Source organism: Artibeus jamaicensis, unplaced genomic scaffold (genome assembly GCF_021234435.1).
Source record: "Artibeus jamaicensis isolate MK-2021 breed Jamaican fruit bat unplaced genomic scaffold, CSHL_Jam_final scaffold_537, whole genome shotgun sequence".
NCBI lineage: Eukaryota > Metazoa > Chordata > Mammalia > Chiroptera > Phyllostomidae > Artibeus > Artibeus jamaicensis.
Window position 1 is genome coordinate 23,796,467 of NW_026522047.1, and position 25,670 is coordinate 23,822,136.

Genomic DNA, 25,670 nt, shown 5'->3' on the forward strand with positions numbered 1-25,670 from the left:
TTAAATGGTAAGGAGACAGAATATTTGTAAGTACCTAAAAGAATGTTCAAGAACAGCAAGAATAGCCCTGGCTGGTGTGGCTCAGTGAATTGAACACCGTCCTGTGAACTGAAAGGTCACCAATTAGATTCCCAGTCAGGGTACTTTCCTGGGTTGTGAGCCAGGTCCCCATTTGGGGGCGTGCAAGAGGCAACTGATTGATGTATCTCTTGCACATTGATGTTTCTCTCCCTCTCTTTCACCCTCCCTTCCCCTGTCTCTAAAATAAATAAAATCTTTTTTAAAAAAGAAGAGCAAGACTAAGCTGCAGTATATTTACAAGGTAAGACCTGAAGGTCCAGGCATATTCTCTGTTGACATTTCTGAGACAGGAGCTCCAAATGCCCAACCAGTCCTAACCACAGAAGACAATCCGTAAGAGAATTGTGAAAAGAGAAGTTGAGTCATATGTTGGAACGAACAATGGCTTATAAGCCTCCCACGACATCAAATGATGGAAAGATTTCAGGAGTTGTATAAATAATAGATGAATATCAAAGTTCATGCTTCCCTCTCTGCAAGTAATGTTTATCTTGGTTTCTATAAAGAATTGAAAATCAAAATGTGAGTTTAGATTAGCTATTCCTTCCATAGTAATGTGTCTGGTTTTCACTGACAATGGAGGGGGTGCGAAGTTCAAAATGTGTTCATTATTTCATTATTTCATTAAAATAAACTGCCTAGCCCCCTCCCATTCTGATGTTTGTTACCTCAAACAATTTGCCCCGTCGTTTATCATCCAAATCTCTTCAGCCTTCAGCTCTCATATCCTTCGCATTCTCGTCTGCTCTAACCTTTGGCTTCAAACCAAAGCAAAAGCCTTAATTTAGAGTTTTTATTTCATGCTAAGTGGATACAGGGCAATAATGTGACATAACCTTCAAAAGGTCTGTTTCATCTTGGACTGTATCAAGAGAAGTACAGTATTCAGAACGTGAGAGGTGTTGGTCCCACATTACTTTTGCAAAACCACACAAAAATAATGCCACACTGGTTAAAAAATAAGACACAAGAGACCGACAGACGGAGGTTAAACTGTCAGCTTTATCATTAATAAACTAATTGGAGAAAATGACATTGATGGGCCAGATTAATACTCTATGCCCACAAGCTCCTTCCTCCATCCCCCCACACAAACCCAAAGCCAACCAAAGCACCCGGGAGACAGCCTGGGGCAGGGAACATTGAGCAAGGGGAAGCTGACAGTCGTTAGCTCACCTGTCATTGCCTGACTTCTCTGTAAAAAGGAGTGAGTCACAGTTGGGACTAGAGGCCATGAGTCTTATTCCAGTACAGGTCCTTCAACAGAGAAACACTGACCAAATAAAAAGGGTTTCCTTCCCAATAGTGCTCAGTCCTAGACCCTTCAGTACATTAACTCAAAGCAGGTCGAGGGCATGACCGGGATGGTGGGGACCTTTGGAAGCACAAGACTACATGGAAGTAACAGTTTCCTTCCAGCCGCTGTACAGGGAGTTGACCTGGTAACACATACACTCCACTCACCTCCCCCTGCCACATTTGCTGCATCCTGTCCACTTATATGAGGCCCTGCAACCAGTCCTGGCCAATGACATGTGAGCAGAATTAATGTGTGTCACCTGCAGGCTAGGGCAATGAAAAGTCCGTTCTTGGCTCTTTAGTCTCACTGTCCCTCTCCTCTAGTGACTGCAGAGGTCTCACATTCCAGGTAGCGCAGCTATGCCAGGCAGGCCCTCTGCTAACCTAGGTCCTGAGTGAATGAGAGAAAAGGAGTTCGAGAGGGCAAGACCATGGCCATGGCCATGGAGAACAATGAGGGAAGGAAGCGCTTTCCAGAGTATAGAATCGATTCTGAAACCAGGAGCAGTCTCCACCCCCCAAAGAGGAGGCCTGTAAGATATCTGCTAGGCAAGACTTCAGAACTGCTGCAGACCGGTGAGTGCTGTGTGCACCTCCTGTTCCTCACCATTCCAAGTGGAGTGTTTGCTGGCTGTATCTTGACCTTATTCTACCATTGCCTGCTGGCTGCAAGGGATGTGTACCCGTCTTCTTAGTTCATAGGTTTCTGAAGCAAGAGGGGCCTTAGGCAGAGCTGATACAGGGGCCACTGAGGCATTACTCAAAGTCCTAAACTTGAAGCTCAAAGCCTTGATTTAAGGTGACTCGAAGCTGCCTCCCCTGTGAAAGAGTTCAGTGAAACCTCTATTTGAAAAAAAAATGAACCAGTTATGTTGGAGACCAGAGGGAAGACTATGGTGACGACAGTGTTGCTCGCCAAATGCTGTGGCTTAACAAAGCTGTGCCTAGCTCTGGCCAACGAGCCGTGGATGGAAGTGACTCCAGGTATCTCCTCCTGCAATCAAGACAAGAGACTGAGGAAACCATATGTTGAGACGGCTGGGCCATAAGGCTGACACATACTGCCTTCTGGAGTCACTACATGTAGGATGAATTTCCTGGACAGTTACATGGACCTACAGACTTTTCATGAATAGTCAATTACTGTCAAATTAAACCACAGATTTAGGGTCGCTGCTACCGCAACATAGTCTAGCTTTTCCTGTATAACCCACAGGGAGCAAAATTCTGAAGTTCCTCAGAGCTCAGTTCCAATCTTCTCTCTTCTAACTCTATGGGCTCCTCCTACGATATTTATATATTCCCATGGCTTTAATATGATCTATATGCAGGGGACCCTGCTCCAAGCTTGCCCCAGATAGATGTGGGTTATACCTGGTGTGCTGGAAACATTAGTTGTGCCCCTTTCATTCTCCAAGCTGCCTCGGTTTGGATAATGAAATAATATAGTCGCCTTATGTATATGGCAGTTACACCCAAATCTCCATTTACGACCACAGGCCTCTACTAGAGCTCCCCCCACAGCACACCCAGCACACCCTTGACACCTCCGTTCGTCGGTCTCACAAGCAGAGGCATCTCGAGCTTAACGCTTCCTATACTGAACGTCGTGCCTTCTCACCTTTCCCAACTTGCTGTGTGTTCAATATGCTGTGTGCCACGTACCCACTTGCTCCAGTTAGAAATGTGATGTCATCTTTGACACCCGCCTCTCCCTCGTCACCCACCCACTGTCTCTGACCAAGGTCTGTCAGTTCTACCTCCGAAATATGTCACAAACCCACCCACGTCCTCTCATCTGACACCACGTGATCCACGACACTGCTCTTTTGGACCGGCTGTAGCCTCCCGACTAGATCCTACTCCTGCTTCTGCTCTCTACACTGCAGCCAGAATGGCCTTTAAAACACAAAGTAGATCATAACCGTTCCTGGCCGAAGAATATCCAGGGATTCAAAAAACGAAATCCTCAGGTCTCAATTCCAGTCCCCAAGGTCCTGTGTGATTTTGTCCCTTCCGCTTTCCTGGCCTTTGCTCCCCTCCCCCCACATCTCTGCTTCAGTTGTTCCGTCCTCCTTTGTTCTCCAGCAACACACAGCAAGCCGTGTGTTTTCCTACCCCGAGGCCTTTGCACCTGCAGTTTCTTCTATGTGGCAGAGCCTGGTAGATGCTCACCAGAGACCACATTCTCCTCATCCACCTTGGTGTGCAGCTGGACTACATTTCCCAGACTGCATTGCAGTGATTGTGGACAGAGAATACAATTCTAGGCAATGTGATATGAGCAGCAACTATATCACTTCCAGGCCTGGCCCTAAGGACATCCTCCACAGACTCCTCCATGGATTTTCCTCCTGCCTACAATGGGATGACCACCATGCAGCGTTGACGGCCACATGCAGAGGTTTGCTGATCTTCTGTCAGAGTGGGTCCCAGAATGACTGGAGAGAAAAGCCATCTCATCCTGCTGTCTTCTGCCCAGGACAGGTACCTGAGTAGGAAATACAGGTCCATCGTGCTTAAGCCATTATATATTTGAGAGTCTATTATTATAGCAGTTGACACTATTTTTTTAAATCCTGTACCTGGAACAGTCATCAACCCTATCCACACAGAGAGACACACATGCACACAACACCCCTCCACTCAGTCACTCTGCACTGCTCACACCTGCTCATATTTTAGGTCTGGGCTTATATGTACTAGGGAGGTCAGCTCGAGTCACCCTATCCAGTCCAACTTAAGTTGCTCTGACTGACACGCTCTTTCTCCACACTCTATCCTTTCTTGTCATTTTGTTCATCATAGTTCACAATTATAGTCCTTTGTGTATATATTTAAAGTCTGTGTCCACAGCTGACCCATAAGGTCCAAGAAATCAGAACCTTTCGTCCACCACATTGATATCCACAGAGCTTACACTGTGCTTGGTATACAGTAGTCAGTACACACGTTTCAAGCTGGATGAACAAATGGCAGGCCACTATCAAGGGAATAGATCTTTTTCATCACAAGACCACCACTCTAGACCAAAATCATAAGAGAATTAAAAAACAGACCATGGGTATATTTTTAAACCTTTATTAATTTATAATGCAATTCTGGGCCAGTCTACAACCGGAGAAAACCCTAAACTTTGAAGAAGTGTTAACAGGCTGAGTAGGAGAGCGGTACAGCCCCTATATGTACAAGCCAAGAAGTCGATTTCCATTCACTTCATAAAACCTCTTGCTAAACACTTACATTTTCCTCCCATCAAAAAATGCATTAACGAAGATCATGCTTATATAGCTGGTCAGCACAAGAGACAAATGACAATTTATACTGAGCTATTTAGGTCTTTCAATATAGTGCGCACGACTCCAAGCTGTAACTGTTGACCTTTCCTATGACATTCATTATGTGACATTGTCACCAATTACGCCCAAAGGACTTCATTAATTTTTAAAAGCTAGAATGACTCAAAAAGTCCTGCATTGTAAATAACCATGGAATGTTGCACTGAAGTCTCACAGGGCCACATCCCTTAAACCTTCTCTTCCATCCTTTGTGTAATATATGTAGGAAAATGAATGTTATTTAAGAAGAAATAGGCCAAGTTATTGTATTTTTACCTAGGAGTCTAATTATTTAAGTAATGTCTATTAATATTTAAATGATTAAAAAGGAAGTCAATGTTAAATATTAACTGCACAAAATCTAAACGAAAATGGCCACGTTACATCAGACTACATTATACAGATGGAACAAAAGCAGCTAATTAGAGCCTTTTTAAAAATTTAAAGTTTCTGACATCATTTTCCACCATTCCATCAGCTCTTCCTTTTCCTCTTCTTTCCTTTCAGAAAATGACTCCAGTTCAAAATCAACCTAAAAAAGAAAATCAAGAATATATCATTATCAAAGTGCACATGTCCTTTAAGAGCTGAAATTTTAAAAAAATAAGAGTAATTTCAGAGCTTTCAGAATAAACTCCCTTGAATAAACTCACTAGAATAAACTTGCCACTTGGATTAAAGTATATCCTTTAAAAATCTCTCATGATAAAAGACACTTTCAGGGGGAAAAAATCATCAAACACCATTATATTTGAAATGCACTTTGATGTAACGGCTTCGTAGGGTTATTTAAAAGCAGATTATTTAATGGCAGACTGTGTAAAGGCAGTCTTTCCCCCTCCCAGTAAAAAGATGTAACTTATAATTAATTATCTTCCTTTGACTATTCAGGGAGCTTCTCCTGTCAACCTTGAATTTTCTCCTAATAGCTAAGGGAAGGCGCGGTTCCATGTCCCGACATCCCAGACACAGGGCCCTTCTTCCCAGAACCTTGAATCTGCTAAAGAAACTCCATACACCAGCAAACCACCAGAGAGGCCGGTGCCTGGAAACTGAGCCCCCCTTGTAAACTAGGGACCCTCATCCATGAAGAATCCATTCACGTTGCATAAAGGACATCCAACATGGGCCCCCTAGATATCTGTGCCTCGTTGCAGATGGAACTGAGAGTTCCTTGATTTGGCCGCTTAAGCCCCTGGTTATTTAGGAACGTGGTAACACTCACAACCTCCTTGAAGTAACATGTACTAGAAAGGCTAAGGATTGAAACAGCTGAAACTTGTACAACCTGTTTCCGGGGCTAATTTTTTTCCCAGATTTCATTTGCCTAAATTTCCCTCCTGATTTTAATACACATACAGCCAAGTATGCATATATACATAATCAAAACCAAAGCACATTAAAAACTCATTAAAGCCTTTAGACTGGAAATCCTGGAAGCCATTCCATGGTACTGGTAACATGATACAAAGACAGTGGTAAAATCCTGCTCTAAGAGAAGTTTTGGTCTCATTGCCATCACCTTGCTAGCAAAAGAAATGGTATCTACTTAAATTTAATGTACTTTTTGATAGAGAGGGTCTTGCTCATAGTATGTACTCAATAAATGTTTAGCTAATGCTTAAAATTATCTTGCAGGTAAAACTTATTTTTCCAAATACTCACTGGGTAAAGTGTTGTCCTAGGTACTCAAGATAAAAAGATAAATGGAATAGAATCTCATTTAGACTGAAATCGATGTGGAAAAAAAAGGCGGGGGTTTAATTTTGTTAGGTTGTTTGATTTTCTTATCGACCTCATCAAAAACTGAGAAACAGTAACACAGCTTCACATTGAGTGAAGTATTGGTATTGGTATTAAATCAACCAATGAGCCCTTGGTCAAATTAACTTTGCTAGGACTTAGTTTTCTCATCTGTTCAATGGAGATAATAGTATCACCTTATAATGTTATTTCGAAGATTAAGTACAAGTCCCTTAACTACGCCTGACACACAGGAGTGCTGAATGAATCTCAGCTGTTAATACGATCACTTACAGGAACAGCAGGGCTGTAAGGGACCGCCACTTTCTTTGTAATAGCCAGATAGCCTGGAGCTGAGGCTGTAAGTCTATAGTTTCCAGGTACAAGCAGTCTCCAGTAATCGCCATCCTTTGCTGTAAGGAAACAAAATATCACACATAAGGCTACACGTGTGAAATGCATAGTTATGCCAACTAAGGGATACCCACTGGACCTCAGTTCAACTCCTTTTATTCTCATTCTTCAAGTAGATATTAATGGAATTTGATGCAATTACTGAAGAAAGTGAAAGTATCTTTAATAAGTTTCCTAAGATAGTGATTCTTCATAAGCATATCGGGAAGAACAAACGCACAGAGTCCTCAGGCAGTGGGATCAGAGACTCTTCTCGATCCTTGCCACGCACCCGGCCAGGTTTAGACCTAATGGTATGAGCAGAGTAGGTCAGGGTTTCACAAAGCGAGGCCCAAAGACAGTCCCACCAGAATCCCTGAGGCACTTGCTAGAAATTTCCAAACATACAAGCCAGGTTGGTCTGGATTGCCTCCTAGGAACTCAGTCTTCAGCAAGTTCCCCAGAGAATTCTTTAGCAGAGTTACGTTTCTCACCCTCTCACTCTCCAAGTATCCGCACTTCCTCCACACTGAGAGGACGAGGTTCTGAGCTCACCAGTACAACCATTCTCACGCACGTGCCTTGCACGCATTTGCTTTTCCAGCTCAGTGATACACGCCTGGCAAACCACCAGCTCTGGGTAACTCCCAGCTCTCTGCCTGCCCCATATGGTTGCAAAGGGCTGGGAAAGGCACACTCCCATGCAGTGTGTCTCTAACTCATAAACACCAACCTTACACAGCTCACGGGACTGTCTTGCCTCCTGCTAGTACCTCCTTCAATAGTCTTTCCTCTCCTCTTTTTCTAGATCAGTGCAGACCCTTGTGAAACTTGTCAAGATGCAAATACTAACTCCCCAGCTCTGGGGTGAGGCCTGAGACTCTGCATTCCCAACCAGCTCCTGGGTGACTCGGAATTCAGCTGCTTGCCAGGGCCATACCTTGAGCAGCAAGGTCCTGGAGAACAATTCACACTCTCTCCTGTTTGCTAACACCCCTAAGTCAGCTTTCGTCCTCAATGTCAGTCCCTCCTTTACATCTTATTTCCCAATGAAAACTGAAATAACCCAAAAGAAACGAGTCCCCGTCACCATCTCTTCCAGTCTACCTCTAGACCCCACATCTCCTTCCAGCTAGCGCTTCATTTTAAGTTCTTTGCTTTACAGAAAAATGTCAGAGAACTGGCAATATTCTCTGTCTCTAAGGTCTCTTCTCTTCTCCTTTCTTGGATCTCCCTGATCAGCCTCCCACCACCCCGCTGAAGCTCATTTTATCAAGACTCTGCACACTGGACACTTCTTAGCATTTCTTCTTTCTTAAAACAGTTCTAGGCTTCCAGGAAAATGTCGAGTTTCCTCCCTGCCTTGGACTCCATTGCCACTTCCTCCGCATTGTCCTGCTCAAAAGGCTTGCGTGTTCCAAAACCCGCCCTCCATTTTTATTCCTTTCCACCTGTATTTATTTCCCAGGTTAGATTCTACTAAAATGCTCACACTGCAGAATGCAGAGCAAGTCATATCTGTATGGCAGGCACACCAGGGTTAACAGGCAGAAGACGTTGCTAGTGGCCAGATCCAGCCGAGGTGCCGTCTTCAAAAGCCAACCTCCCGAAGGGCTGAGAGGACAACATCTCAGCACAGATTCTGGTATAAGTCTGGAAAGGTCAGCTGGCACCTAATGGGCTGTTGGTAGATATTTGTTGAATAGGAAAATAAATGAAGTTTTAGAGGATAAGTGATAAGGACTAAAAATACAAGTTATAAATATGGAAGTTAAGAAAGAGGTACTGGTACAAATGGTTTGGGGAAATTGAAATGTGGTTTAAACTTCAAAAAACAGACATCAACAGCAATCCTGCAATAGCCCGTTTAACCTTGAATAAGCCTGGGTTTGTTATACGATTAAATGAAGAAATGCATGAAAAATCCTTAACACAAGATGCTGGCAGTTCTTTTTCCTACTTTTTTCATTCCCTCCTGAGGCCCACCAATGCACAGCTCGTTGGCCCCTCTTCCTCGGAGAGATCAGAAAGACGCTGGCATTTGAACGCCAGCAAGTGCCTTTTCCTGCGCCTCAAGGATGACCATGAATCTCCAGTGGATGGCGCCACCTCGCAGCTCTGCGGGGAGATAGCTGAGCACAGGGCGCCCTCTGCTGCACCCTGGTTTCTACATGCGGCAGCCGCCCATCCTGCGTCACTGCCTGAATTCTCCCACAAAGGAAATCCAACCAGATCAAAGCTGGGAGGGAGGAGGTAATGAGACAGAAGGCTTTCCGTTGTTTTGCTTAGAACAGCATAAGAATTATAACTATGATAATAAGGAATGCTGCTCCTGTGGATAATGCTAGCACCTCAGACCACAGCAGAGAATACCCACCGGATGTAACATCGTGGTCTATTCCTTCCACCGAGATGGTTGCGTTGGCAATTGGGTTGCCTTGAAGGTCTCGGACAAACCCTTTAACTCCTCGGTGTATCTGTGAAGGTCAAGAACAATCAAAAAAATTCATACTAGGAATGACTCATCTCACAGCAAGCATCTCCTCATTTTCTAGCAACACACTGCAGATCCCCAAGACACGCTCCAAAGTCACTGAATGGGACTTGGCACTCTTTATTCTGCTTCTCCTCACATGGACAAATGAGAAGTAATCCTCCCCAAACGGATATCTTGTTCTGAGTCAAAGGAAAACTTCGAAGTACCTTCTGAACCACCAAAACAAAAAATACAAAGTGTGCCGTATCTGTAAAACAGTTCTGGTCTTAGCACATTTTATTACTTTCTATTTTTAATTGTTCACCTGTGATCATCTTACATGGTCACTGTCAGTTACCAAGAATATTACAGCCATTAAGTACTTGTTCGTGCTAATAAAAAGATATATACTGAGACTACTTTGGCATTAAACCCATTAACAATCTCATTCTGGTTTAAAGTAAGTGGCATGAAAGATCAGGGAATTTCATAACTGAAAACTGTAGTCAGAAATAAATTGGAAGAGTGTGATTGAGAATAATGCCCTTGAATTAAATTGAAGCCATCAACCAACTCTTACAAGGCAAACTACAAAAACAGCTTTTTTCTTGATTTTTAAATGATAATTCAACTAAGTCAGTATGTGTCTGAAGTGACAGAGTCACTTCAGAGTAAGTACTGCCTCTGAAATACTAAATGGTAATTTATTAAGTTTCATAACTTAACAAAATATGTCCCAACTTCCCAAATGCTCAGATTGCTTCTCAATCTGGCCCCAGAGAATGATTTTTCTTTCACTGCTGATGACATTTGACTATTTCCTACAGAAGGCAGACTAAGTCTCACGTATCCCCTTGCCATCGGAGAATAAATTTGTCAGCAGTACAGTGTTTTATGGAAGAGATGACTGATTAACCAGTCAACTGGTTTTGCATGCTCTATTTTTTAAAAAAACAAAACCTCTGGAGTCACCATGGTGTGAGGAAGCCCCAATTAAACCACAAGAAGGGAGACCACGTGGAGCAGACCCCGTCAACATGCAGACGGAGAGATGCCCAGGAAGCCCCCCAGTGCCTCAGCATCCCTGCTCCAGCTCCGGACACCATCTGACCTTCAACCACATGAGAGACCTACGTCACAACCGCCCAGCCAAGCGGTTCCCAAATTACTGACTCCTCAAAAACCCTGAGTGACAATTCAATAATTGTTGATGTTTTAAGCCACAGGCTCTGCGGGTGATTTGTTATGTAGCAGTAGATCATTGGGACACCCTTTCTATAGAAGGTAAGTGCATTTGGTTAAAAATGAAGTATATACAATTATAATTTGTAATCATTGAAAATGTGTTGAAATTGTAAGTTTATATTTTGGTATATTTGGTTTCCCAAATAGATATATTCTCACTATGATAAAAAAAAATGAAACTCGATAGAAGTAACATACTCTTTTCTTTAAAGGCAATTTAGAAATGGAAAAAGTTATACGTGCTGTCGGTATAACAAATGATCATTTTATTGGCAACCAGTATGGTGAGAAGAGACTAAATACATTTTAAAAGAAAAACATTTTTAGGATCTAATGAATCTTTGATTTCTCCCCAAAACTGAGTTATGAAATTAGCCAAACAAAATTAACAGATTAAAATTTAGTCACTGGAAACATAAAGAGTTAGTCTTCTGAGTGAAATACACATGGTGACAGGGTCACTGGGGAGGAGAAAACTGTGGGGATGAATTCATGCATCTCAAGGCACTATAAGTATAAACCTTAGAGAAATGAAAGGGCGAGATTTCCTCATCATTGGCAAATAAGTCAAACCATCACCTTCTAAAACACATATAATTCACCTGCGTTAGGCCCAAGTATACCCAGTCAATAACCATGACTTGACTTTTTCCAGCTTCTGCAACCCAAGACATTACAGTTTGTGATTTAACAAATAAAAAAGTAAATGTCTATCAATGATATGCCAAGTGTGGAGCAAAACATTTCTGCTTAAAAAATTCCACTGCAGTAATAATCTCAATCCAAGTATGATAAACTGTCACATCTCCAGATGAATGTAAACTGGAAAACCCTGTCCCTTCCTGGCTTTTGCAAAAGAAATCACAGAAGTGAAAACTTCACTTGCAACTGGAGAAGAGAAGCTATTCAGTATACTTATTCCTTCTTGTAATGCTCGAAAAAGAAAAAAATCCAGAAGATCCCCCACGGTTGCTAGAGCTGTGGGCATCGCAGTCCTTCAACCCTTGTGCACTCAGATGTCACGGAGAGCTTGCTGAAATGGAGATCTGGGGAGGTGGCGGGACGGGAAACCCATTTTTAACAAGAACCTAGATCATTCTGAAGCAGGTGCCCATGAGAAATTCTTTGGGAATCTTGAGAACTAAACTGTTCCAAAGCTACTGAGTGGGGCACTCTCCTTAGCAAACTACCTACCTAATTAACTTTACAATTCCAGTTCCTGCAAACACCCCTTTAGAATTCTGCAAGAAATTTCCTCTCGACCAATTACAGAAGCAGATCTCCTAACCACCTATTTCCCAGGAGTTGTAAACTGGTCCAGGCTTACATTTTAGGCCCAGGTGTTCGATTACTAATCAGCACCATGCTCTGTTCATTGTCAAGAAAACAATCTCCACACAGAACTTCCGGCGGTCTTCACTGATCTTCCGCCCGACTCCGAGTCCCTAACTGGACTGTGCTCTGAGGAGCTCAGGGGAAATGCCACTCTCACTGCTTCTACCCGACTTGCACCCTGACACTGGTGCCTGGGGGGCAGCTCGCGCAGACGTGCGGACAGGCCAAATTCTCACTCCAAGTGGCATAAAACAGGCCTCCATGACCTGGCTTCTCTTCTTTCCAGATTAGTTCTATATAAACTGATAGAGCTTTTAGGTCGATTAATGCATGCCCACCTGCAACAATAAATATGACAACTATTCTCCTCTTTCCTAATGGCACACATTAGTGTTTTATTTTGTTTTGTATTGATTTTTTTTCTCAAGAACTAAGAGTAATAATCTTGTTGGGATCAACTATAGTAAATCGTATGGTCTAGCTCCAAGAAGCCTTTTCTGAGTCCCAGGCCCGGGTTAGGAACCCATCTACGTATTGCCATTTTTTTTGCAGTTAACCTCTGTTTTTGCATTTATCATCCGCTCTTGTAATTAGGTGTTCATGTTTCTGAACCCCACTAATATGAAGCCTTCTTGAGGGTGGCCACAGCCCCAGCGTCTCACATGATACCAAAGACAAGAAAGTAGCTCAATAAATTGTTGTTGAAAAATATTTATATAAAATGAAAAGCACTGCATTAAGGGGGCATTCTTTGACAGCAAAGTGGAAAGCATACCAAATAGCCTCGTCTTATTTCCTCTGCCCCGCCAAAATCCGTTGTTCAGCTAACTCTGCTCTCAGAAGATCCATTCCAATACAGCCCTCCTCACAGGAGATGTTCTACAGGGGCCCCCACCGAAGTTGTTCCAGGGTCAATGTGGCTAAAATCCTCAGTTTTGTTGTTGAAAATGCCTTTTTATGTTAACATGCAGCAGGAGACCACTGACTGACAGGATCCTGTTTAATGGCTGCTTCTGAACATCACCGTCTGTCATCTGTGGATCTTTTTTTCCACGATGGTCCCTTTGAGTAAGGCCCCTCGTATGGAAATTTGACATGTGGAAAAGAGTTTTTAAGCTGACTTTACACGTTTTAAATGCATTGGATTTATATGTATCGGTTTTATGTATGTATGCATACATGTAAATGGCTATATATTATTTAAATAGCATTCGTTTATGTGAAATTACTCTAAAACTAGTCTGGACTATTTGGCACGTGAAACTAACACTGCTCTGCTTGACTCTGGGTGTAAATGGCCACACACAGGGTGGAATCTGAAAACTGTCAAGGCACCGCACACAAGGAACAGTCGTTAGGTCTTCTCACCATCACTGCCCTGGTGCCAAAGTGCCAAAGTCTACACGGCACAGAGACGCGGGGTTGGCAGGGGACTGGCCTGGGCAGGGAAGGTATTTTATTCTGGGAGATGGTGAGATGCCCCTAAATTCTTACAGATCCTGTTGGAATGGCTACATAGGTGGCTGGTACAGATCAAGGCTTATGATCATGATGATGGAGAAAAAGAAGATAATGATATAACTTCCCTCTGTCTACAGCCATACAACCTTGAAAGCACCAGATCTTGTCTGATATAGCTTCCCTCACAGAGTTGTCAGGATTAAATATATTGATTACTGCATGTAAGACATTTAGAAGAATGCCTGGGAAATAGTAAACGTCCAGTAAACGTCCAATGTAAGCTATCATCATTATTATCTCACATTGAGCTGAGTTTAGTGTGAGATAAGTGAAGCAGGTGGGACACAAGATTTAAGGACGTACTCACTCTTAGGTGCTGATCCGATGCCTGCATGACTTCGAGACGGAATGCCTCCTTAAATCCTAGATGCCTCACTTAGCTCATTCTAGTCCTAGTTCTGCCTGGGAGGTCGAATGGGCCCAAGGTGACCAGAGTGGAGGTCAGTCCTAGGACTTCCCTTGCTTGGAGTGATACAAATGAAAACAGGGTTTTCCCTGGCTTCTCCGCAACCCTCCAGGTCAATCAGTTCTCAGTGCATATTCATGAACCACAACACCTATGACAAATGAAAGCCTATTTGAACCACTGCTGACACATTTTCCACATGTAGCATCCTCATTCTGTGTCAAATGCACTCCCCTGGATGGGGCTTCTCTTAAGAGACTACTGTATACCAGGCTTACATGCTCTTAAGTTTTCCATCTTACACTGGAGACTGTGTTTACCTGCTCAAGGTAGCTGATGAGGGAGTTTTTGTTATCCTCCCAGTAGCTCTTCAAAGTCTCTTCAGGTGGAAACTTTTCACAGCTCAGCTCCACAGTGATCTCGAAGCAGTTGCTGCTCAGGTAATTGAAGTCTTGCATTCCTGCCAAAACACCAAATGGAAAGTCTCAGCATGCATGTGGTGACTAAAACTCTACACAAGCTGTTTTGTTCAACTGAGAGCCGAGTAAAAGATACAACAGGCCATACATTTGGGGGAGCCTTAGAGAAAGCACAAGAAAAATCACCTCCCCTAAAGGACAGAATAACATACTTGGGAAATGATTACTACCTTAGAAGCACAAACTCTCAAGTTCTTAGCCTAATGCATTGCTGTTCCAAGGTGCTCACGCATCAGCCACATTGCTGGAATTGGCCTCTAAGAACACAGCAGGGGCGTGACGTCATCAAAGTGGCAAAACAGGAGTTTTCCATGGTCTTCCCTCCCCAAAGAACACCCATTTTGACAATCACTCATGAATAGAGTGTCTTAGAGGAAGTCTAGGAGCCCATTAAAAAAGCCCTGGCGTGGCTGGAACTTTGTCAATGGTTGGAGTGTTGTCCTGTAGCCAAAAGGTTGTGGATTGAATTCCCGGACAAGACACATGCCTAGTTTACACATTCCTCTTAAACACACATGGAACTATTCTCCAGAATAGATCATATGATAAGTCACACAAAACAAGTCTTAGCAAACTTAAAGAGACTGATATAAAATATCTTTCATAACAACAATGATATGAAACTAGATATCATAACAGGAGGAAAATGGGAAAATTCACAAATACGAAGAAAAGTAAACATCATACTCCTCAACAACCAATGGGTCAAAGAGGAAATCAAAAGAGAAGTAGAATATCTTGAACAAATGAAAACAAACACAACATACCAAAAGTTATGGGATACAGCAAAAGCAGTCCTAAGGAAGAAGTTTGCTGTGGTAAATGCCCATATTAAGAAAAAAAATCTCACAATCAATGACTTACAGATATGCAGCCACCAAAGTCTGGGCCCTGACCTCAAAGCAGGACAACCCTGCCTATAATTTATAGTTCAGGTTCTCCTCCCAACGGCTCAGGCCAAGGTTAGACTGTACCTGCGACAACATCGTTGCTCAGCTCTATCTCCTTCCTTATCTTGCTTCCCTCGTTTCCATACAGGGTTTTTCAAAAAAAAAGTCCTTCAACAAAGTATGAGAACCCAAACTCCTGTCTCAGGGTCTGCTTCTAAAAAACCTGACCTAAGACACTAATTTTACTCGCTAACTATATTGCTAAGGAAAGTTACAGCTTTCTTTGACTATTCAATTATTGTGGTACATAGCCACTGACTATGATTAAAATTTTATTATTGATATTATTGTTATTTAACTGATCTAGATAGCTTGATATCCTGTAGACAATGCACTATTTGTCCAAAAAGGTAATTCCAAAGGAATTACTAAAGTTTTTAGAAAAACCGAAGTATAAAATGACTTCCCATTTTATTTGACTTAGTCTAAATCCTAAAATCTGATATATTTCTCAAGCCATGGGGGAGGGAGAGTGGAATGTGCTAAATCTGATCTGACCTAGTGCAAAATATTAATTACAACAGGATAAACATGTATCAAAATGAAAGAAATCAGGAAGAATATTTTTCTCGGGGCATAAGTCAACAAAAGAAGCATATTCGACAAACCAAAATCCTATAATTAGGTAGCACTGCTACTGTCCTAATTAATTCTCTTTTTCACTTCCAAGTAGGCTGTAGAATCTTATTCTCAGCCAAGGAGGAACAAAACATCAGTGCCTTTACATTTCACTGTGCATCGTTGGTAGAGGCAAGTGTGTCACAACTGTGATTGGTCTGAGCAGCCAGAAGAGTGAGTGTCTGCAGAGCCCACGCTGGGGCACAGGGAGCCACGACAGCGCCCTGATGTTTTCTACAAGATGCTACACGTGAGCTTTCCCTTTTCAGACTCCATAAAAGAGCTTCCTGACCCCACAGTGCTTACAACAGCAATGAATATAAAATAAATATTTCACATCAAATAGTCTCCATTAAAATAAAATATGAACAAAAAAGTAAGTGGCCCAACATATGGGAAAGGTCAAAGCCGGCCCTCTGAAACATACATTTACCTATAGTTAGAGCATGACTAACATATAATAATCAGAATGCTGTCTTATTCCTTAAGGCCGGAATTACAAAAGTAGGGTAGTTGACATTCAATGTCTGTTTTCCCAATGGACGTCTCCCGTTCACGTCCTATACCTCTTCGATTAGTATCTTGATTTTTAAAAACAAAAGTATATACAGCAATCATTCATGCAGAAAACTAATTTTAACAGATGAACTATAGATTGTCTATTTTTTAATGGTTAAGGAGGATGGAAGATTTTCTAAATCCAAATGGTAACTATAAATAAGCAACCATCACAGAATCGAAGAGTGAAGTGGAAACTCACCGCCTGGGACGCTGTACCAAGCAGCACCATTGGTTGTCCCGTCTACGAAGCTGCTGTCGTCATCATTCTTGCGACACGGTGGCCGATTGGGGTCCGACATGGGTGGGTTAAAAGAGGAGTATGCCCTGGCCAAGCTTTGGAAAATGGCATCGTCCGGGCAGGAGCTATATTCATGAGTACTACCTAGAAAATAAATGCACGGGATTAAAGAAATGGGCAGGGACCCAGGAAACCACATGTTCTCTGAAGGGTGAGTCAGTGCTGACCCCTTGCTGATATATTTTTTTTAGCTACATCACTGTGAGAAAGAAATGAAGGTATAAGTACACAGCAATTACACCTAGATTTTAGGTCATATAACTTCCACTGCTAATAGCACAAAATAAAAACCTCACGGGATGTACATTCTACTTATGAATTCAGAGCTTCACAAGAAAAAGTGATATGTTCATAGTAAACTGGACCTGGCAAGACAGTAAGATTTCCACTGTTGGCATTTTTAATCTAAAAACCGCACTTATAAAGTTGGCAATTATAAAATAGTCATAAGGATGTAAAGCACAGCATAGAGAATACAGACAACAATATTGTAATAACTATGTATGGTGTCAGGTGGGTACTAGATAGACTTAATGGGGCGATCGCTTTGTAAGTCATATAAATGTCTAATCACTATGTTGTACACCTGAAACTAATAATATTGCATGTCAACTGTAATTGAAAAATAATTTTTAATTGAAAAAAATGTACTTGTACTAACCTCATAGCCACTATAACCCACTCTCACCCATACTTTTCAGTATCTGAATGTAGAGTTTTAAAAAATCTCCTCTGTGTGTTATGAAAACAAATAGTATTTTTAATACACTATATTCTGACCCGTGTATTATAAAATATGGCAGGCTTTTATATTTCCTAGCTATTCACATAGCACAAAAATCTCTAAATGTTAACAATATTTTACCAAAGACTTTCTTCAAAACTCAAAGTTTCCAAAATCCAAAATTATCATTCTGTGTTTGCAAAGAGCTAACTCTTCAAAGGTCCCTGAGAATCCACCCAAAGCAGGAAATTTCCTGGAGCAACAAAAATTAAGCTGAAATTATCTCTCTGGCTAAAGCTTGCTATGCCTGAAACTTAACGAAAACATGTCAGAGAAAATCCAAGCACCGCTTTCCCTCCCTGACACCACCACAAACGGTTCCGAATGCAAAGTGTGAGAGCTCGAGAGACACGTGTGCACTTCCCCGGGGGCCCTGGTCGGGCACCGAGAGTCTGCCTCCATTTTTAAGCCATCTTGTACACAAAGCTACATAACATCCATGATCTCTCTGTTACCAGTGTCCAAGAGTGACCCAAGTTCATGACTTCTGTTTTATCCCTTTCTTTTTGTCCAAGTATTCTGTTGAAATTACGTTTCTCTTCATATAAACTTGCTTAAAAATGTACAGCCCTTTCCTGCCAGACATATATGACCAATGCCATGTGAAACAGTTAGGGGCTGTTCCTGTTAAACATATGAATTTCTACGGGCAAAATCACTTAATGATGAATTCCTTAGAAGAATATCATAAAAGTCACCCTGCAAAGCCTTGTAAAGTAACTGTAAACTTTGAACCAATTAGCGAAATGGGAGGACCACCTACCACTCCGCGTCTCGTCATACGGGTAATTGGCCACGAGGTCTCCTCCATGGAGATTGGCAGAGAGCACAAAAGGAATGTCCATAATCCAATGGATGACAGCCTTGGTCTCAGGAGCAAGCTGTATTAAAGATCGGCAGTTAGAAGGATTATAAATTGGCAATCACCAGCAAGATCACTTGCCAGAAAGGACGTAGGAAAGGTTTAAAAAACACCTAAAAGCTGGTTGATGACTTTGTGGCTCATTTTCATTTTTTTAAAAAAAGTTTCCAATATGAACAGCATTCCCCATCTCTATGTTTCCATAGGTTTACAATAAAAATATTTTAATTGTGTTTAAATTTCCTTACAAGTTCTACTTTTGTGGGCTGCCAGCTTTTCTCTCTCCGAAAACAAGCATGTAAACCACTTACAAATTTTGGGATATAGCCACTTGATGTTTCAGTGTTAATAATAGCTAAGGATAAGACAAAGAGAAAATAGTTGAACCCTGTTAAAGAGTGATGCCCAAAATAGCATCACTTTTGCTAAAGTCCATGATGCCAAACCTAGATTTAACACCTGACCTATTGCTATTTCAATCTCTCCCAGAAATACAATGGTGATCAATCAACCAGTCTCGAATTTTATGGTCAAACATCAGTAAAGTAGCCTCCGGCAGGCAAAGAAAGAAGAGGCAATTTAAACGATAAAAAGCCTTGCTCTTCTCTTCCCAGCAGAAGATGTCCTGGTCTGAGGAAGTATAATTGCACTAAATGGCAATGGGAAAAATACAATAAAAATAAATTATTTTAAAAAACAAAACAAAAAAAAAACAACAAAAAAAAAGAAATTCCTTCTTTTTTTAAGAGCTGCCTTGCCCCACCCTTGCCTCACCCTTCCATCTCCTACAACCCCTCCAAGGGCCCTTCCACTCGCTAGACCTAATTCATGAATTGCTTGATAATAAAGCCAATTGAGATCTTCAAATTTACTCAGTTGAATTTTGTTTTTAACACCACAGAACAGTGTTCCTTTTCTGTGGTGGTTCAATTCCAGACACGTGATCGATTTTATTTCCTATTTTTGCTTACTATTTTTCTAATTCCTTTCAATTACTTCAAACATCATCCCTATAAAAAGTACTGGCCTGGGTCTCTGTCAGAGTGCACTGAAAAATATCAGGTCACTTTGAAATGATCCTCTTAAACTGGAAAACACAGGCGAGAGTTTTAGCAAATCACGTTGTCTTCTCAACGAGGCACAATCTTTCATATCTTGGAAACAAAATGAAGGAGGAAAGACATTTATTCCAAAGAATTAATCTGGAGCCCAAAGCTTGATATTTTTAATGTGATGGGTTTTTAACAGCAACTAGGCAGACTTTCAAATTCCCAAGTACTTCTCTGATTTAAAAATAATAACATAAAAGCTTTACTGGCATATTTCCACATATTTATAGGTTGATACATGCATAAAAAATCATTTTGAAGGCTACATAGCCAAAGGTAAATGGTGGTCACTTAGGACTGTAGGCTAATAGGTATTTTCCTCATTTATAGTCACTTTAGCTTTTTGTTTGTAATAAAATATTAATTCTGTGATAAAAAACACTTTGAAGAAACTGTGCTTTGAAGTAAAGTTAAAGACCCAATCCTGAACATACAGTCATGTGCAGCTATTAGGTGTGGCCTATTGTTGATTCTCACACTCGTGTGTCTACTGCTGCTAACATGCATGTTATCAGTATGCTTGGCAGCTAGCAAGCAAATTCCACAATTCGATAAAGCTCCTCTTTGAGTATTAATAGAGTCTTTCAGGCTGACTAAATGCTGAGACCCTGAGGTGCTGTAATTATATATTTTCGGGATCCACAGAGAAGCTTCTGGAACACCCTATGATCAAGCCCGTAATGCAGACTAGGCTCAATGGGGACCTATTTTTAAAACTTTCACTTAAAGAGTATAAATATAGCACTAATGTTATGCTCTACAATTAGATGGCTTTGGTCCTTAAAATATATTAAAGCTATTTTTATTCTGTTTTCTTCACAACCTTAGCTATTAAAGACAAGTATAAATTTAATAAAAATTATTTATGTTCAGCCACTTTGTTTTCAAGCAATCCAGGTCAAGGTTCATGGTCTGATCCCAGATGACAGTGGAGGTGACCCAGCTGAACAGTTCAAGAGCAGACAAGAAATGACTTAGCAGGAAAAGAACTCCAGGAGAGCAAGCGCTTTTATTCCGAGGTTCGGGGGTGGGGCATCTGGAGAACTTGGTAAAGGCACAGGTTCCTTTCCTTCACCTGCCCCGCAGCATACGCATTGCAGGCCTCCTCAGTGGGAATCCACAGCATCTGCATCGTTGGCCCCTGAGTCCAGCACACCAAACACACATAAACCTTGCCATTCAAGGACCACCATGAGGGATATAAATACTACATGCACATCACTTCCCCTGAGAAGGGGAACTGGGAAAGGGAGGAAGCGTAAGAACATTAATGAAATGCCTGCCACGCCTAGTACCAGGCTGGGTCTAACCACTATGTCAGTCTTAATAACAAAGATGGAAAAGGAAGAAGAGGAACCAGAATGGGCAGTGTCATCTGGAAATGCCGCGTAATGTGAACAAACCATGCCTCTGTTCCAGACAAGAGACTAAACTTTAATTTTTACATATTCCTCTTCAATTTATGTTTACCAAGAAGTACTGGCATTGAGGTTTTTAAAACGAAAGCTTTAACATTTTAAAAGCACAACAAACGTGCATCTTTTAAATAAGTATTGCTGCAGCCAGAAATATGGAAACATCTAATAGAGAGATTCTGCAAGCTTGACACAGGTTCAGCTGGAGAAGAGGAAGGCAGTGCAGGCTGAATGATAGTGGCACTTATGCAAATGTCCTATCCACGTGAGTTTACTTCACAATTCTCAGAGGGGACGGGAATTATTTTCCTCGTTGTTTGGACTTAACAAAGATGGCACAGACAGGTTCACCCAAGCCACACAGACAGTGTGTGGGCCAACACCAGCACGGGGCTTCCACTACAGTGTTTCAGTCTTGCCCTCATAGCTCACCCCCCAGGACTGCCCTCTTGTCACCTCTGGCTGCCCCGGCTGGCCCTCAGCCCTCTACCTGTCCAGCTGCTCTGCATGGTTAGGGGGCTGAGAACCTGCGAATGCGTATCTCTGTGGCTCAGAAGCGGGAGTGTTTCGGTCACTGTCTTAACAGGTGCTGCCAGAACCCTCGGCACCCCCAACCCTCTTCTCAGACCAGGGCCCCGACTTGTAAGCTCAGCCCAGGTTTCTGGAATAAATCCTAAATACAAACAAGAGAGTTTTAAGAACTTCAGACCAACAATCTGGAACTGCCTATTTCCTGGATCCTCTCCCCACTATCCCAAACACATGGCGAATGCTTGTCTGCAACTCCAGCTGTCGATTTTTCAGTGGCTACATCTTTCAGTTGTGATTTGCTTGCCAGGCTGGATTATGTGCATTCATAACAGGCCCTCAGCTTACTATGTGTCAGACGCAAATATGAATTCTAATTCCTGCAATCAAAGGATTGAAATCTAGAATCGAAGGGAAAAACTGCTATATCAACAAATAGCTATAACATGACATACAGAATAAAGCTCTCTAACAATTAGCCGCATCCTGAAAGCATGGACATGCAAAGAACAGAAAGGAAGGCTCTGTCTGAATGGCAGAAGCTGGATTCACAGAGGAGGGGACGTGGAAGAGAAAGAAGAGCATTATAGACCATTGGAACACATAAAGAGACAGAAAATCCTTAGAAAACTGCTTGCTCAGAGAGGAGCTGTTGGACTAAAGTACATGGGGTGTGAGAGCCGAGTTAACAAGCGGGGCCGTGGCAGCTGCCAGAGGTCAAGGGAAACTTGGACGGCCCTGGAAGGATGATACAATGGAGAAACGGTACTTTCCAAGTTCTCACGTAGGAAAGACACTGAGAATAGATGCTGAGCCACAGTGGCATTGCCTGGAATCATCGAGGAGGAACTGAGAACTGCCCAAGGGACTCCTTCTCACCTTTCGTACATGAGGGGCTCTCCCTCTCCCCCAAGGAACAGAAAACAATATGCAGACGATTTGGTTTGTAGGAGCATCAGATGTGTAGTGGATGTCACTGTGTCCAGCTAAGCCTGAACTACATGACAGAGAGCACTGGGAAATTATGCTGAAATGGTAATAATAGTTTGATCTTTATAACCACCCTATGAGGGAAATACTATTATCATCCCCGTATTTCAGAGAAAGAAGTAGAAGCACATAGTGCTGAAGTAAGTGTCCAAAAACTCACACAGAAGCATGGAGCCAGGACTGAACCATGGTGGCTGCCTGCAGGGTCTCTATGCTAGTCCGTCACCCAAGTCTGCCACATTGAGTTTCTACTTTACCTCTGGGCAGTGGAGAATGAACAAGGTTTTTCAAGCCACAGAGCAATGATCTGTGTGTGAAGGTGGTCACTCTGGAATAAACCAAGGAAACTGGAGTTGAGAGAGGCTGAGCCCAAAACAAGAATATGGGGCCACTGTGGTCATCAGGGCAGCGGAGGGGGCCCGCCCTAGAGCCGTGGAGAGTCTGCCAAGCAGGGGAAGACCAGACAGGTGTCAAAGGGTGAAATCACTGAGATCTGGTGACTAATTGCTGACAAGCAGTGATGGCCATGAAAAACATCAGTCTTTGATGGTGACAGTTCAATGAGAGAACAGAGTTTTCTTGGGAAAAAGATGAGGTTTGGGTCAGGCTGAGCTTGAGGCTCTGGGTGCCACCAGACAAAGACACCATAGCAAGTGAAACGGAGCAACAGAGCTCCAGGTCAGAGCTGCGGTCACAGGCGTGGGCCTGGGAGGCCTGGGAGGTCCAGGGAAGGATGGACACCTAAGGGAAGACAGAGGGGCAGCGGGTGGGACCCCGAAAGCCAGCACTGAAGTCAAGGTGGCAGACGCAGGGAAAGAAACCAAACAGTGATTCGAAAGGCAGTAGAAGAGGTAAGACAGAGAGGAGTTGTCCAAAGCAAGACAGGAGAAGATTCTGGAAAAGATCAACAGTGTAAAATGCTGTAGGAGGAGACAATCAGGCGCCCTGATAAGCACCTCTGAAAGGGCCGGGTGACTTTCTAAGACACCCACAACTGGGTTCCACTCTCCTGCTCCCGCCCCCAACCACCCTGCTGGACTCTGGGGGCAGGACTGGCATCAAGGCTCCAGCCTCTCCAGCCTTGACTTCCCGGCCACAGTGAGCCACGCCACCAGGACGCAGCGCTGGACATGACTCCTACATCCGTCATCGTGACGAAGACATTGGAACATATTTCCTTAGGTAAAGGACAGAACCCAAGAGTCTGTACATGACCTCTACCTTTGTGTTCTGATCCACAATCTTCTTCAGATTTTTCAGCAGATGATTATTAGGGCCGCCTTCTTTCTCATTAACATACACTATCCTGTCCAGGTCGGGAAAGTTCCGGTTCAGGTCTATTCCCTGGGCATTGCTTCGACCCACAAACCAGTCCTTGAGCTCACCAGGCTAGAAAAAAATCAAGGAGAAAAATCACCAGTTATTTAGTATTATTGTTACTATGTATTTAAGGTTTCCATTAATAATTTTTACAAGAATTTATTGATTACTTCAACAGTATTATCCTATCACAGCATTTCCCCTATTTTACTGATATAAAAATGAAGGAATCAGGTTTCAAATAACTGTTACGGCTATTTTGAAAATACTTTCAATAAGTAATATTTTAAATGTTAACAGTAATAGCATTTAAAATATATTTATCATCAAGTTGCAAAAAAGTCAATATATATTAGCTGGTAATAGATAACACGTTTCAAACCATGCCATTCTATACTAAGGTTGAAATAAATATTCAGGGCCTCTGTAAACCACAGCAGTCTGTTTTTAAATATTCAAAAGAATAAATTACTACATACAATCAGAAGCTTAAATGAATTTAACACTAATTATATATTAATAATATACCTCCCTCTTGTAGTTTTCATGGAAAAAAATGAACTCTAAAACTCTAGTTTTAGTCTTCATGAAAAAAGAATATGAGCTCCAGAACAAAAGTCCAGAGCTTTATAGTGAGAAATTTCTCTTCAACCTTTAACCCTTCATTTCACTAAGTATACCCTGAAAATTCACTAAACTTCAGAGATATTAAGTTATATTCCATAATGTAAACTTTTTTATTTCACTATGAAGTTATATCAAATCTATTATATAATGTCCAAATTTCTGAGGGCATAGAAGCTCAGATACCCTAGACTATGAGGAATAAATGTGTATAAGAAAGAAAATAGCAATGATAATATTTTGTCCATTCTTTTTTAAATTTAATCTTTATTGTATTATTTTCATTACCATTTAATCCCCTTATACCCTCTCCCCCAGCAATCACCACACTGTTGTCCGTGTCCATGAGTCTTTTCTCCTTTTTGCTCAATCCCTCCATTGCCGCACCTCTCCCCGCTCAGCCATCATCCTTCTCCCCATCTATGAGTCTGTCCCTGTTCTCTGTGGTAGTTCAGTTTGTTAAATTCCACATATGAGTGAAATCATGTGGTATTTGTCTTTCTCTGACTGGCTTATTTCATTTAAACATAATGTTTTCCACATTGTCGCAAAGGGTTTCTTCTTTTTTATGGCTGAGTAGTATTCCATTGTATAAATATCCCATAGTTGTTTTATTTTTTTTCTTTAAATATATTTTATTGATTATGCCATTACGGTTGTTCTATTCCCCCCTTCATTCCCCTCCACCCTGCACACCCCCTTCCCCACCATTCCCCCCCTTTAGTTCATGACCACGTATCTCAAGTTCTTTAGATTCTGTATTTCCCCTACTATTCTTACCCTCCCCCCTATCTATTTTCTATCTACTGTCTATGCTACTTATTTTCTGTACCTTTCCCCCCTTCTCTTTCTCCCACTCCCCTGTTACTAACCCTCCATGTGATCTTCATTTCTATGGTTCTGCTCCTGATCTAGCTGTCCTCTTAGTTTGCTTTTGCTTTAGGTGTGGTTCTTAATAACTGTGAGTTTGCTGTCCTTTCACTGTTCATCTTTTTTATCTTCTTTTTCTTAGGTAAGTCCCTTTAACATTTCATATATAAGGGCTTGGTGATGATGAACTCCTTGAACTTGATCTTATCTGAGAAGCACTTTATCTGTCCTTCCATTCTAAATGAAAGCTTTGCTGGGTAGAGCAATCTTGGTTGTAGGTCTTTGGATTTCATGACTTGGAATACCTCTTTCCAGACCCTTCTTGCCTGTAAGGTCTCTTTTGAGAAATCCGTTGACAGTCTGATGGGAACTCCTTTGTAGGTGACAGTCCCCTTATCTCTTGCTGCTTCTAGGATTCTCTCCAT

At 42.0% G+C, this 25,670-nt stretch overlaps 1 protein-coding gene across 1 annotated transcript in view; it reads right to left on the bottom strand.

Annotated features, from left to right (window-relative positions):
• Window positions 1-4,445: 4,445 nt before the first annotated feature.
• Window positions 4,446-25,670, bottom strand: part of CPE (carboxypeptidase E) — a 72,656-nt gene continuing 51,431 nt past the window's right edge. Inside the window, exons 3-9 of the mRNA XM_053658742.1 lie at window positions 23,653-23,820; window positions 18,287-18,408; window positions 16,645-16,823; window positions 14,158-14,297; window positions 9,232-9,331; window positions 6,756-6,874; window positions 4,446-5,250 (exon numbers count right to left, since the gene is read on the bottom strand). Coding sequence (XP_053514717.1) covers window positions 5,152-5,250; window positions 6,756-6,874; window positions 9,232-9,331; window positions 14,158-14,297; window positions 16,645-16,823; window positions 18,287-18,408; window positions 23,653-23,820 — 927 coding nt within the window. The 3' untranslated portion in view covers window positions 4,446-5,151. The remainder of the gene's footprint in view (window positions 5,251-6,755; window positions 6,875-9,231; window positions 9,332-14,157; window positions 14,298-16,644; window positions 16,824-18,286; window positions 18,409-23,652; window positions 23,821-25,670) is intronic.